Source organism: Pimephales promelas, chromosome 16 (genome assembly GCF_988280905.1).
Source record: "Pimephales promelas chromosome 16, fPimPro1.hap1.1, whole genome shotgun sequence".
Lineage (NCBI taxonomy): Eukaryota > Metazoa > Chordata > Actinopteri > Cypriniformes > Leuciscidae > Pimephales > Pimephales promelas.
Genome location: NC_142784.1, coordinates 12,664,167 through 12,678,136, shown reverse-complemented (window position 1 = coordinate 12,678,136; position 13,970 = coordinate 12,664,167). Strand labels below are relative to the sequence as shown.

General features: G+C 35.1%; 2 protein-coding genes across 2 annotated transcripts in view; both read right to left on the bottom strand.

Annotated features, from left to right (window-relative positions):
- LOC120478946 (uncharacterized) overlaps positions 1–6,226 on the bottom strand; it is a 150,968-nt gene extending 144,742 nt beyond the window's left edge. The window contains exons 1-4 of the mRNA XM_089120794.1: positions 5,950–6,226; positions 3,377–3,492; positions 2,517–3,050; positions 2,240–2,356 (exon numbers count right to left, since the gene is read on the bottom strand). Coding sequence (XP_088976920.1) covers positions 2,240–2,356; positions 2,517–3,050; positions 3,377–3,429 — 704 coding nt within the window. The 5' untranslated portion in view covers positions 3,430–3,492; positions 5,950–6,226. The remainder of the gene's footprint in view (positions 1–2,239; positions 2,357–2,516; positions 3,051–3,376; positions 3,493–5,949) is intronic.
- Positions 6,227–11,879: 5,653 nt separating this feature from the next.
- The window catches only part of LOC120478939 (uncharacterized), an 85,630-nt gene continuing 83,539 nt past the window's right edge, over positions 11,880–13,970 (bottom strand). Inside the window, exon 33 of the mRNA XM_089121009.1 lies at positions 11,880–13,722. Coding sequence (XP_088977135.1) covers positions 13,656–13,722 — 67 coding nt within the window. The 3' untranslated portion in view covers positions 11,880–13,655. The remainder of the gene's footprint in view (positions 13,723–13,970) is intronic.

Below are 13,970 nucleotides of genomic sequence, written 5' to 3'. Positions count from 1 at the left end.
CGGGGAACACACTTAGGAACATAAACAACTTTGGTAAGATGTATGTTTTGAGTTTTCTTAGTGCGCTAAAGGCCAATTTATACTTCTGTGTCGAGGGTACGCCGTAGGCTATGCACATAGGCGACGCCGTCGTGAGCATTTATACTTCTACGTTCAGGTCTTGGTTGCTCTGCAGTACTGCTCCGAAACGCTAGTTGGTGGCGGAGGGTTTTAATGTTCCACTGTGTTTAGATTCCTCTCGGTTATGTTACTACAAGCAATGGCGACTGAAAGGGAGCTGATCATGTTGGAGTTGGAGCTTATTGAGGTGGAAAAACAGTTAATTTTAGTGAAATTACTAAAACTAAAAGGCAGAAACGAGAGAAGACGTCGGAGGAGATGGTACATGCGGAAATGCGTAGGAGGAAATGTGATGTTACCAAGCCGACCACTCACAGATCTTGCGATCTGCGTCGTCGCGACGTGTAGTTACATTTTTGAGGAGCTGTGCGTCAGGCTACGGCGAAGGGAACATATCATATATGTCATATCATATATGTGATCAATTCTGAGCACTGATAAGGCAAGAATGGATCACCAACAGTCAGGATTTGGCCCAGAAGCTGTTATCTAGCCTGCCAGAGTGAATTTCAGAGGTTAGGAAGAAGTCTCAATGCGGTAAATATTGATCATAATTGACCAACCCCAACCCCGTCCCTAAACCCGTCACTGGGGTTAATGGCATTCATGAGTCTTCCCCTACCATACTAGGAAAAAAATATTACTCCCCAGATTTAGATCTACATTTTGCTTCGTTTCGCTCGTACATTTAACAGCGGTGTGGATCCGTATGCAGTAACGAAGGAAGAACTGAGCACTGATTATGCAACTTTGCCTCAGATACAGTATTTTCATGTGTATCATTATCTGGTATTGTTGAGGAGTTTTTACACATGTGAGCAATTCCAAGCCTGGAAATCACTGGAGGTGTACGATCCGATTGACGTGGGGTTGGTTTGGTGACGTTTGCTTAAGTGCAATCAATGGAAAAGTAACTTAGTCATCATAGCGAAGTAGCATGATGCTAATCTGTCTATTAAAAAGCCATAGCCTGCACAACTTAATTCCTATGTTCCCCTTAAAACAGTTAAACTCAATGCGGTAAATATTGATCATAATTGACCAACCCCAACCCCGTCCCTAAACCCGTCACTGGGGTTAATCGCATTTATGAGTCTTCCCCTACCATACTAGGAAAAAAATATCACTCCCCAGATGTAGATCTACATTTTGCTTCGTTTCGCTCGTACATTTAACAGCATGTACATACATGCGGAATCACTCGGACGTTAGGCATACACGTGGATACATGCGAATAGCTCAAAATGCGCATAGATAACACGCCACTTCACTTGAAAGTGGCGTGTATGTTTACGCAAAAGTCATGATGTCATGTTGCAGATACACAGCAAAGTTTAGGGAGTTGACAACCAAATTTAATTTTTATATGAATATTTTTTTGATTCTGCTATATCAGTTGTTTCAAACAGTGGTTACAGACATATCTGATGAGCGTAATTACACGTGTGAGTACAAAGGGCAAGTAGGTGTTTATGATTCCACTCAACAGCACTCAAAGCGTCACATTTTTTAAATTTCAGTACCGGTTTGGTACTAAAGTCAGTACTTTTTGGGACAGTCATTTGTAGTGGTGTCCAAAACCATAGTGGCGCCCACAGCTCAATCATCCATCCATACATTTTCAAAACCACTGATAAATTTTTACTTGATTATTAAATTGTTTAATTAAGGCTAATGCATGCTAGTTTCCATGACAGAATTATATAAAATATTACAATTTTCATCTTACTACTGGAGCTGCCAGGAGTTACCTTCCTGCGCACTCAGTGTTGTAATTCACTCACTCGTTTTCATTGACTCCTTCAAGTGGACTAATTTAGGGAATAGTGAATGAGGGTATAAAAAGCAATTTCAAAGATAGCCTTAGTTTATGGAGGGCCACTCCCCTGAGTTTAGCTCCAACCCCCCAAAAAACACACTCAGCTGATCCAGGTAATCAAGGTGTAAAAGATTAATAGAAACTTCTAGGCAGGTTCAGTTGGAGCTGATCACACCATTTGATTAAAATTAGTAGAGAATCATTACATTTTACTGGTATTGGTAGTGACTACTGAATTTTTATATTGCAACCACACTACAATTACATGCATATCAGATAAAATAATGCAAATTTGCATACCGTTCAGTGTGATAAGTCTGAGTTCTGTTTTTGAATACGATCGGTCGATCCATTGATTGGTTGCTTTTTAAAGAGAAGTATGAAGTTACCGGAGATGCTGCTTCATCTGGTCTTTGACTGTCAGGATGACACAGAAAATTCAAGTTTAATAATTTAAAAGAGACATACAACATATTCAAGAAAAAGATAGTTTTATGTCTAATAAATTGTTTGTTTGTTGTCATCATTATGCAAAAAACACACCATTTAAACATATAAATAATCATACTTTTCATACCCAATGTAACTTTCTGTTGCATTTCTGAACACAATGGGTCTATCCATTGACTGATCACTCTTTACAGACAGGTGTGAGAGTGCTGGAGATGCTGCTTCGGCTGGTCTCGCCCTGTGGGACATGTGGTCCTCATACTTATCTCCTATATAACTTTGCGCTCCATTTTTGAACACAATGGGTCTATCCATTGACTGATGACTCTTTACAGACAGGTGTGAGAGTGCTGGAGATGCGGCTTCGGCTGGTCTCGCCCTGTGGTACATCTGGTCCTCATACTTCTCTCCCACATAACTTTGCGCTCCATTTTTGAACACAATGGGTCTATCCATTGACTGATCACTCTTTACAGACAGGTGTGAGAGTGCTGGAGATGCGGCTTCGGCTGGTCTCGCCCTGTGGGACATGTGGTCCTCATGCTTTTCTCCCATATAACTTTGCGCTCCATTTCTGAACACAATGGGTCTATCCATTGACTGATCACTCTTTACAGACAGGTGTGAGAGTGCTGGAGATGCGGCTTCATCTGGTCTCGCCCTTGGTACACGGAGAAGACAAGTCAAGTCACCTTTATTTATACAGTGCTTTTTTACACTACAGATTGATTCAAAACACCTTTACAATGATAACAGGAAACTATTGCAGCAAAGTTTGTTTTAGCTGTAATAATAATGAGAATAATGAGAGATTGTTATTAATTATTAAAGATTCTAACTGCCTAGAAAGCAGAAGGTGACATAAAACCAGATTAACAATGCACAATATACCCAATGCCAAACAAGCAGTATTGTAGATATTAAAGTTTTCTTAATTATACATTAAGCACACTATTTTAAACCTCCTGACAAAGTAAATTCTCATACTTCTCTCCAATATAACTTTCTCCTGCATTTCTGAAGACAACTGGCCGATCCATTGACTGATGACTTCCATAGAAAGGTGTGAGGGTGCTGGAGATGCTGCTTCATCTGGTCTCACCCTGTCGTACATGGAGACAAAAGTGTCTTGTAAAAGTTGAATTAATAATATGTTCTAATAATATGTAATAGTCCGATAAAAGCAAATTGCAAACATACATATTATTGTAATTGAAGGTTCTACAAATCGTCTACATACACTAAAAAAAAAAGCATCTATTCATAAACTAGCATTTTTTTGGCATTTAAAGGTGCTGTATGCGATTTTTAGCGGCCTCTAGCGGTGATGTTTTAAAATGCAACAAGAGCGCTCGTGCTCGTGCTAGATCTCAAGAGCGAGCAGTCACTAACGGCCACACGGAGACTTTCAACGCAACGGCGAAATAATCACACAACATGCTGGAAACTAATGTAAACTCCCACTGCAGGTACAATAATAGCCTACTTTTATCAGCTTGACGTTCAACTAATGCTCTGTGCTCGTACCATGATAATGTTACAATAAACTGCATTTAGCCGACATGCGATGTTATAAGCCATTTCACTAACTATTTTCGTGTATCTTTCACAATCAGCAATGTCAACATCGGTGAATGTATAATATGATAACGAAAACGGTTAGTGAACTAAACTGAACAGTTTCAGTGTATCAGTAAGATCGTAGGAAGTAACATTACTGTACTGAACGTGTCTGGAAATGTGTATTATAAACAATATGATAGTAGTGGGATGAGTGACGTTAGTCAGTAGAGCTAGTAAATAAAATAAGTTACATCCTAAAGCACCGACTTTTTGTTATCCTGGAACATTCTTTTGTGTTCATGTCATGTTTCATGTAGTTTACCTTGCTATTTCACTAGAGTTTACTATGTTGATCCGCGTTTTCGTCCGGAGTCGATCAGATTCACGTTTTGCTTGACGAGCTTGGGCAGATAAAACTTTTTTGTTTTTTATATTTATGTGGAGTTTGTGTTGGAGTCTGTGTTGTGCTGGAGTCAGGACAGTTTGGGCTGTTATCAGACTCCATGTCGTCAGCTGAAGTGCCGTCGGTCGCATGGTTGATTGTATAGAGACTGGACAGAGACATGGTTGACTGGATAGAGAGGCTCGGTAGTGCGCATGCACATCACATTTGATGGATTTCGCAGAAAATCCGACCCGGAGACCTCACATATAAATATGAATATTGGCCTTCAGAGGTAATAGCAAAACCCAAAAAATGGATCATTGCAATGTGTGATTACAACCTCTTCAAACACAGGCAATAAAACAGGATTCATTTTATAAAAAAAAGTTACATATAGAACCTTTAAAGCTATAGCCTACGTCATGTACATTTTGTTTTGTTAGAACAACAATTCCAAACTGTGTTTTTGCCTTACCTCCTGTATTCTATAATAATTATTTATATATTAGAGATTTTAGGATATATTTCACACATTTTTCAACATGTGAATTAAAAACATGGTTACTGGCTACTGTAGGTGGAAGGTGTGAGCATATTCATCCTTTTCATTTTTTCTTTGGAGAGGGAGGGATGAATGTAATAGTTCACTCTGATGATAAGATGATCATCAACCACTGCAACACCTTAAACTTTAAATACATGATCAACAGAATTTGTAGCGCTAAAGTCCAACACACATAATTACCAAAACAATGTGCAACTGCCAGAGAGCCTACGTAGTGTAGCTTTAAAACTCAGTCTTTAAGACAATAATGCTTAGACAAGGCCAGAGTATTATGGGACAAAAACGTTACGATTCAAACTGTTGGTAAGCATTTTTTGCAGCCATTTTTGTGTGAGCATATCAGTGAACAACCCAGACCACTCGGTGAGTTTCACGTCTTTGTAAACTAAAGTTTAATGGGGGTGAAATGAACCCCACAGAAACAGAAAATTCTTGGGCCCAGCAGCATGTGTCCAAATTTGTATCTTAACCGTTCTATTTCATCAGAAACAATCCTAAAACTGGGCTTTAAGTGTAAAATACCAAACTTGTCCTTTAAGTTACAAAAAATAGGTAGTTTACAGTTTACCAAACAATGGAATTTTAGACAAACAATCAATTTTAAAAAAACTTCTATCGTATATATTTATTTAGCAATCCAGTTCATACGTCGTAGTTTTTACTACAGAGTACAGCCTACTGAAAGGCAAAACTTAAACTGCAAAACTGGGTTTGTAAATGGTTAGGCCTATTTGTAAACAAGGACGTAGGCCTACATTGGGCCTACTAGGATGTCAAGTACAATTCATTTTGCCTAAGCACAATTGAAAGAAAAGATTGCAAATAAAATTGTATCCAGACAATTTTTATCTAAAAACATATTGCTCTCTGAAAACTCCAAAAAGAATGGATTTGGGGGAAGTGTCGAAGCATATCGAGTTTCTAATGACGAAGTCACGTTACACAAGGCCTAAAAATAATCATCACACTTTACTTTTTCATAACTAGTATAATTGCCTTAGGTAACAATAAATAAGAGAATAAAAAGTCAAAGGCAAGCACACTTACCATGCTTAATCTATTTAGCTCCTATAGAATTACGTGAGTAAATCAGCGATGGTAATCATTGTTGTGGGCGATTCCGAGCTGTTTCGTCGAAAAAAGTTGAATAGCCTAAATCGAAAAACAATCCAATACAAACCAATCCTTGGTAAGATGATTGTATTAGACACGTAATGGATGTGATTAGACAAAAAATAGACGACAGAGTACAAAAATAAATGTTAAATTTGAAGGTGCGTCAAGGAAGGCACACGCAGCTTGCCTGTGTGGCACTTTTACTTTCGTTTTGTCTTAAAGGAGAAATGTCTGTTTTTTCGACTACTAGTAAGTGAATATCACATAGACTAAATGTGGTATTTTATATCACATTGGATCATGGTGTAATTTATATAATAAATAAGTAATTAATAATGACACGATACACTCTCCCAAAATGCACAAATTAAGTTTTTTTGTTGTTGTTGTTGTTGTTGTTGTTTTTAATTATTTTATTGAAAGAAGTCTTATATTTATTTAATGAAAACAATAATCGGAAAATAATTATTGTGTATTACAATATTTCAGACATTAATTCAATAGTTTAAATATTTCACAATTTATTCATATTTAGTTTGAGTTTACCTGTATACAGTACACATATTTTTTAGTATAAGTTATTGTCCTTATTTTTTTAACATATACTTATACATAGGCTACTGACTTTCTCGAACAGCCTCTGAATATTTTACCCCACATATCCACACATTAACAGTGAACAATACAATCTAGCAGCTAGCCTATTTTCATTTGAACAATGTTTTGTTCTATTTGTTTCTATAATGTACTGTACTGGCTTCTTTGATTTAGACATTTTTGCCTTAACATTATGTGATTTGCAGAAAATGTATGATCTATTAGTTTTAAATGGATTATATGCATTTTTTTAGCTTTACTGAACAGATTCAGAGTTATTTAAATGTTGAATAGTGGCTCCACTATTCCACTTGTCTGAAACGTGGCTGTCTCCACTTGTCAGATCTATGTATAATCACATGAAAATTCTCACCACTAAAAACATGGATCTTATCGCAGTAAAGGCCAAATGAATGTACTATTGTAAACTATGTAACACGTTAGCTGGAAACAAGTACCTTTTTCTAGATTGTATTTGGCAATGTAGTCTGGTCAAACCTTTTTGGATACAAGTGTTCTGGAAAAAAATTAAGTGTTTTTTATTTGGTGATCTTTTATTGGACAAGAAAAACAAAGTTCATAATATTTAGTAATCGGCAAAAAAAAAATGTAAAAAATGAAGCTAAAATAGAATTAATAATGAGGAAATATAGGCTTAACTAAAAATAAATGTCAGGGTGATAAAGGGACACAAAAAATATTGTTGGTTTAACTTAAAAAATGAAGTAACTTGGCTGCCTTAAAAAATTAAGTTCATTGAAATGGAAAAATTGAGTTGAAGACAATGAAGGTGATTGATTTAATCATCAGAAACTTAAAATATTATGTTATCTGAACAACATAAATTATTTTAAGTTGATTTGACAAAATACATAATGTTGTGATTACAAATCATGAGCATATTTTTTTACAGTGCAGGGGGAATTCCTTTTTTGTCAAACAGCGACCCCTAGAGTCGCTGAGGAGTAGCTACTTATTTAAAGTACTCAGCGTGACATAAGTTGTATTTTCAACAGTAACGTTAAATACACGAATATATGACAAGAAGAGGCCAGTCGCACGTAGGTGTAGAGCGCTGCTAGCCAATAGGAACGCAGGATATTTCAGGAAGGCGGGCCAGAAAAAATACACAAAATCATAGGTTCGAGTCCCGTCTCGACCACAAATAGCATACAGTGTATCTAGATTATTATATGTAAATCGTCCTTGACATGAATTTGTAATAATTTTTTTAACTAAATTTGTGCTGAAAATATAATAAAAACTTATAAGATTTGTTCTTGTGTAGGATGTACGAAATGTCCAATTATCTCAATAAACATTTGAATTATAATAGGGTATAGTTCTCTTTTAATATAGAAAATATTTGAATGTGAATAATTGTAAAGAACATTTTGATAATGTTTTAGACCTTTATATATATATTTTTTTAGAGATTTTCACATTATATTTCTTTAACTATGCACAGAAATCCAATATATATATGAAATATAACCAGTAAACACCAAATAGTAAGTTTATCACTTTATTTATAATACAATAATATACATATTATTATGTGAAACTGTAAAAGGTAATGTATTAAATACTTATAGATTAAACAACAATAATATTAATAATAACAACAACAATAATAATAACATAAAGCTGGGGAAAAACAGATTAAAAAAATAAAAAATAATTATGTACAGTGTTTAATTAACAGTTATTAATAGTGTTTACACATCTGACCAAGATAAAATAATGCAAGTCAATAAAATTAACTCTAAAAACACACTAAATTGCAATGCAAACAAGGACTAAACTGTTTGATTTTAATGGACAATGGAAATAAATTTAACAATTTAAAATTATAGATTAAATAACAGCAATAATAATATGGTTGTGGAGAAAATGAAAAAAATAATTATGTACAGTGTTTAATAGTAACAATATAATATTTAGTTGTTTTTTTTTTCAAATCTGAGCAAGATTAAATATTGCTAGTCAATAAATGAACTTAAAAAAATACAATGCAATGCAATAAAATACAATACTTTTGTAATTTTAATGAACATCTATATATATATATATATATATATATATTAAAAGTGCATTAATATGTATAATATTGTATGTGCGCGAATAACACATTTAATACACGTGTGTAATGCACGTCTTTACTTTTTTGTTCAAGTAGCTGGGAACAGGGGTTTCAGTGAGTGCAGACAGCATTGGTGCAGGTTTAGATGCTGATTGTGTTGCGTGAGATGGTGCAAAGCCTTCACCCTGTGATGAAGGCCTACACACAGGAGCCGATGTTTTTGGAGGCTGCGGCAGAGCTGCAAGGAAAAGCACAGGGAGGAAATTAAAAACTGAATGTGCATATGTATTTGATTGTCTTGACTACATTAAATGACTAATCATTATTTATTCTTTTATTCTATTTATTCTGTTATTTATTCTAGTAATGCAAATTCTGATAATGTTCAAATGCTTGTAAGTAAATAGTCATTTTTTTCACAACAAATAACAGTTTAGCATACAATTCATGAAGTACACCCACCCTCACCACTGGTATATTCAAACCTTAACAGTAGTTAGAACAAAAGAACATGGAGGATAAGTCTGTATGTAATTGAATAAGCCTCCAAAACTGATGTGTAAAGTAACCTGTTGTACAGTAGATAAGACTGTGGATCCTGTGGCTGCAGATGAGCATAAAAATTATGCATTATAATTTGAATGGTTTCTCAAAATGTTCAATTTTTATTCCAATTTTATAAGAATTTGACATGGGTATATAACACACATGACAAGATAATTGATTTATTACTCAGCTGAGATATTTTGTTGGAGAAAAACTCAGCAGTTCTTCATCCTCCTCCATTACTATAAAATAAATAAATAAAATAATATATAAAAATATATATGCAGAAATGTATGCCTTTATATAAAAAGTTAACAAGTTTAACTAATTAAAAATGTTAAATTGTACCATTAAATTGCACACATATCTATTTGTTCATAATTTAAATGTAATGTGTGTGATATTAATTACAATATAGGAGGACCAAACCTGCAGAAATTAAAAGTTAATAAGTAAAAAAAAGATACATTTGATAATAGGAAAATAAATAAAGCAATAAATGACTTGATAAAATAAATATGATTTATTCTTAATCAAAATATTTTTTGTATTTTTTCCCTTCCCTTTCTGCTTTTATTTATGTGTTAGTTAATATTTATATTTGGTAAGCAAGACCAACCAACCTAATTATCATGCACATCAATAAATGAAATAATGTAAGAATAGATAAAAAACTAAAGAAAGAAAATTAAATAAATAAAGGTTAAAACAAATATATCTGGAAATAAAAACAAATTGTAATAAATAAATATACAATTAAATGAATGCATAAATAAATATAAGAATAAACTGAACAAAGAAATAAAATAATAAATAAATACAATTAAAACGAATACAAAAACATTAAAATATAAAAGCAAAAAATGATATATTTGGGGGAAATTATACAAAAATATATTTGATTAAAATGATATCATAATTATTTTATCAAGTCCTTTATTCCTTTATGTATTTTCCTATTATCACATTTAATTTTATTTATTTATTTATTTATTCATTCATTTTTAACTGCAGGTTTGGTCCTCCATACTACTGCACATTACATCTTTATGCATTGTTAACTTATTTTAAACATAGTTAGAGATCATGATGAAACATTCACCTTTACAAACAAAGATACTCTTATAAAATAGCTGTTTCTTATCGTCACAATCCATTCAACACGATAACAATACGATTACATGACAATATACATGCAATTTAAATGATAAAATATTTGAATAATAATGTGCACTCACCTGAGTTAAAGTCTGTCTGCAGGTAGTTTAGACACTAACAAAACGAAACAAATATCTCTCCGGTCATAAAACGGGTTGACAGATGACACTTCGCTTTTAAATTCCCCGCCACGGAAAAGCGAAACAGCGCCGGGAAGTCTACGAATTCAATTGCAGATTTCGAACAGAGATGGCGACAAAGAGGAGAAACGCTGAACTACAAGATCCTATGAACACAACTCACAAAGTTCCACGTTAAGGTAATTTCCCCTCCATACACTACAGTCTGTTAAAAGGAACAAGCTGTAGAAGAAATGTAATATGTTCTATATGTATGCATTCTCTTATTTTCAAAGAATCTTAGAAACATGATGGTAATTAGATTAAGGTAACAAAATGCACGATAATTGTGTGGAGTCCCATGCTTCTCTGCTTCATTGATAGAGAAAAGAACTGTTATTAACCCTTATGAACGTATTTATGTGTGACCTTTGTATACATGGCTGAACAATAAGAAATGCATGATAAATGTATGACCGGGACAGAGGGCCTGCACTCAAGGGTAGCATATGATAAACAAGTCTACCAATGTGTTAGTTATGAGATATCTTCATTTAAGTTAGCCTAGAGAAATAACCGTGACCATAAAAAAGGGAGGATGCCCTCCTCTCGTTGTCACACTCCGCAGCCACTTGTATGACTGTATGATTGCTGCCCTTTCCCTGCAAGGGAATAAATAGTCTTCTTTGACATTTGATACATGTTTGTCTATTATTCAGTAATAGAAAATTGTTTGCCACCACAATTTGGTGTTGTCGGCAGGATTCCTTGGATGTGCCTCTTGGACCCGAGAGCGGACAGTGTTTGGCTACCTGGACTGAGCAGTTCCAGCTCTACCTCGTAAACTTGAGAGAGAGCGGCCGACCACAAGGGTCCGGGAGGGACACCACTGGAATCATCAAAAGAACTGAAGTGGCATAAGATGCGACTGGTGAGAGACAAAGCCTAAATTATAACGGTTACCTAAGAGGGATTGACTCATGATGGTCAAGGGAACACTGTGGTGACTAGAGCGGGGATACTAGTCTTGTAAGTTTATACTTTACATAATCCACAGTGCTAGTGGGGAGACCCCGAGGGTCTGGAGGATCAGAAGAATTAATTAAATACCTTGATTTCCCTGAAAAGGGAACTTTAAGTGTCACTAGGCAGACAGCGGTGCGAGACAAAAAGGTTGTGTAAGATATAATATAGGGAAGGATGAGAAAACCCCCCTGATGAGAAAACCTACTCACCAACACCTATTAACCCTTTTCCTTTTCTGAGCACTGGCAAAGACACAACTAAAAGTGTAGTGTACTAACCACTAGTTAGTTAGGGCGATTCTAAGGGCCCACGTAATTGTGCTCAAACAAGAGTTCATTAACATCACATTTACATTTATTTACATAGCAGTCGTTTATACAAAGTGACTTATAAATGTGGAATTCAAATGATAAAGTACAGATTTGAACTCAGAGACACAGTCAGTCTCTTCAACGTGATGAGCAGCGACTGGAAGCCAGTTAAGACAGATCAACACATAGAAATGTACATTCATAAGAAATAACTATTACTCTTATATGTATATTAAGGCAATATATAGGCCATTATTACCACAACGTTGCAATTGCTAACATTTCAATTTAATCATTCTGGTTTAAATGAATCAGACTACATTAAAGATATAAAAATAAAAATAAACTGACACAGATCTTTCATACTAAAGTGATTGTCACTTTGTTTTATCATGAATTGAGTCATTTACAAAACATCTTAAAGGGGGGGTTGACTGCGATTTCACTTTTTTGACTTTAAATAGTGTGTAATGTTGCTGTTGGTGCATGAACAGTATCTGCAAAGTTGCAGCGCTGAAAGTTCAGTGTAAGAAGAGATATCGTCTTTTAAAAATCAGGAAGTATAATTGCCTACAAAAACGACTCGATTGGGACTACAGCTGGGTTATGGTACGTCACTAACCCACACATTTACATCAACCCCTCCCTCCTGAATATGCAGGAAAAGGCATGCGCATATTTCCGTGGCACGTCGAGTATGTTGTGTTCACCCAGCTGACAGGTCTCCTGTGTTCGAGCTTCCCACGGATGCTGTAGTTCCTCAACAATAGATACAATTTATGTTTGATTATGTTCCTGAAAATGATGATCGTAATCTAGCTCTCTGTGCTGCGCATTTTACGGAAGACAGCTTCCAGAATCTCCACGAATTCAACACCGGATTCAACAACTAAAACATGAAGCAGATCCAACTTTAAAAGCAGAGGCAGCAGTTGTTGGGCCACAACCTGTAAGTATGCAAAGACTTCATCATTTTAAATGTATTTGCATGTATAATTCCAGACGTAGCCTTGTGTTTGTTTTTTTTTTCAAATGCCAGCGCTGGCTTTATAGCCACTAGAGGCTACTAGTTATGCTAGTATTTTGTGTCTATGACAAACGCGTACAAACATTATGGACCTGAATTTTGTATAAGTACTAATGTTGTAAACGTATTTTTCATGTATATATACTTTATGACGTTATTTTCGATATGATCAAGAATGTAAACTTGCCAACACTGTTTGTGTTTAACATTAGTAGCCAGTCAGTTGCTATTGTTGCCAGTCAGATGCTATTGTGTAAAACAAACGTGTATATGGTTAAAAAATGTAGCAAATCATTCAGAAACGTTTAGTAAGAGTGTGTGGTGAGGTTCTGCTTGACTCGATTCATTGCGGCTTTCTCGGTCTGATTCTGCCTCTGCAGTCTCGACATCATTATTATTTGTATCCACCGTCTATGGTATCCACCTTTGGCATGCCCGTTTCGCCCGTAAAGGTAATGGGCGTTAACCTTCCGGACAACGTGAGCGAGAGTTTGGCCAATCACAACACACCGGCCCAAACGAACCAATCTGAGCCCACTGACCGTTTCTGAGGGAGTGGTTTCATAGAATCAGGAAGTGAACCGCTCGTTCAGGGGACAGAGGAGAGTGCGGCTTACAATAAAGGTGAAGTTAATGAAAAATAAGACTTTTTAAAAAAGAAAAACCATGAATACATGTTATATTGCACCCCATAAACACAATCATGCAAAGAAAAAAAGCAGTAAACCACCCCTTTAATAATGAATCATCAGGTTTACGGTCCAGGATCTTCACCATATTTCAAATCGCTTGTCGCCGATGAACTTCTTTCTGTCACTGACTTTGTTCCCGAACAGCCTGAAAACACAAAATTCACCACAATATGATATTATAAAGTCATCTGATTCAAAAGTCAGTCTGATTCAAAAAGTTAAAGTATTCATCTAAGTATTTCAATAAATTATATTTGGCTAAGCTGTGCGCAAAATATGCATTCTAAACTGAACCACTGACATTTATGTATATGATAATTCATTTTAAATATGCACTTTTATATACCAAAAATACAGGCTTATTCAATCATATTTAAATGCATCAAGAAATGC